We start from the raw sequence: 1,237 nt of genomic DNA, 5'->3' as shown, positions 1-1,237 counted from the left end.
CTCTCAAACACAGAATACACAGAATACTTCAGTGAGCACTAATCCAGAAAATAGATCTGCAGAGAACATTTCACTGAGCTATCCAAAGAATTTACATGCAGAGAACATTTCACTGAGTTACACAAAAAATGTACATGCACAAAATTTTTTCACTGAGCTATCCAAAAAATTGACATGCACAGAATTTTCAACTGAGCAATTATCCAAAAAATTTACATAAGGGAAATCCCCAGTTTCATTACATCTGTGACTGTGGATGCTGTGAGGAAGAAGATGAACCAAACTGACTTTTAGTTGACTGACTTTCCATGGCTGGGATTGTTCTTCTCTGATATTAGGGGAAAAAAAAAAGTAGGTTTAATAAAACAGAAAAAACAGTAGCAAACAGAATGTTAACATATAAACAGAAGCAATACCTTATTTTTGGGTATTCCTGCATTGTTTGGATTGTGTTGGCAAGACCTTTTGTTGTGTCCCAATTCATGGCAGTGACTACACCTAAGTGTAGACACAAGTTTTCTCTTTCTCTCTTCAGTGGGTTCTTTCCTCCTAGCCTTTCTGGGCCTGCCAGTTTTGCCATGCCTAACAGGTGGCTACAACTTATCTTCACATTCCTCTGGCCAGGTTCTCTTGTTTGGAATATGATGAATAATTTCAGCATATGTTCTCATATATGCTGAAATTTGTAACCTGTCATCTACAAACTTATCAATGGTAGGAAAGTTCATGTGCAATATTGAGCAGATTGCATGTTGGCAAGGAATCCCAGACAGCTGCCACATCCCACAATCACAGATTCTTTTGTCCAAATTCAAAGTGTATGTTTTGCTTGGAATACCATTCATATCAATCACCTCGAACTCTTGCAGTCCAGCATATGAAATAGAGACATTTCGAGCTATCTCAATACTTTTGTTCAACTTTTTAACAACAAGTGGGGGCAATGGAGTGACCCATTCAGTACCTTCCTTCAGCCTACTATGAAGTCTCTTCATTATTCTTCTTCAATACAACTCCAACGAATTGAGAATAGGCAACTCCCGATCTTCTCCAAGTCAACTATTAAATGTTTCAAACATATTATTTGTGATATGGTCAGATTTGGCTTCAGTGTCAAAGCCAAATCTAGACCATTGATCTGGCTCATTATCAATTACCCACTTGTAAGCATTTTCATCCACTGCCTTCATTTTATTTAATGCCTCATGAAAATCCATTTTATTTGATGCTCTAGAAA

The 1,237-nt window shown here is 37.3% G+C and overlaps 1 protein-coding gene across 1 annotated transcript; it reads right to left on the bottom strand.

Annotated features, from left to right (window-relative positions):
* Positions 1-238: 238 nt before the first annotated feature.
* On the bottom strand, positions 239-995 carry LOC123211585. Its single transcript, XM_044630386.1, has 3 exons — positions 691-995; positions 417-564; positions 239-328 (listed from the first exon to the last, which is right to left on the bottom strand). The coding sequence occupies exons 1-3, from the start codon at positions 993-995 to the stop codon at positions 239-241; spliced, it is 543 nt and encodes a 180-aa protein (XP_044486321.1).
* Between the last annotated feature and the right edge of the window lie 242 nt (positions 996-1,237).

This window comes from Mangifera indica, chromosome 3 (genome assembly GCF_011075055.1).
Source record: "Mangifera indica cultivar Alphonso chromosome 3, CATAS_Mindica_2.1, whole genome shotgun sequence".
Lineage (NCBI taxonomy): Eukaryota > Viridiplantae > Streptophyta > Magnoliopsida > Sapindales > Anacardiaceae > Mangifera > Mangifera indica.
This window is presented reverse-complemented; position numbering and strand designations above follow the sequence as displayed.

Excerpts from the sequence above, each read along its gene's own strand:
- LOC123211585 (XM_044630386.1), bottom strand. The coding sequence starts at position 995 with ATGAAGAGACTTCATAGTAGGCTGAAGGAAGGTACTGAATGGGTCACT. Across the intron at positions 565-690 it reads GATAAGTTTGTAGATGACAG|GCCCAGAAAGGCTAGGAGGA; the intron begins GTTACAAATTTC and ends CAAAACTGGCAG. Across the intron at positions 329-416 it reads CAGGAATACCCAAAAATAAG|AGAAGAACAATCCCAGCCAT; the intron begins GTATTGCTTCTG and ends CCCTAATATCAG.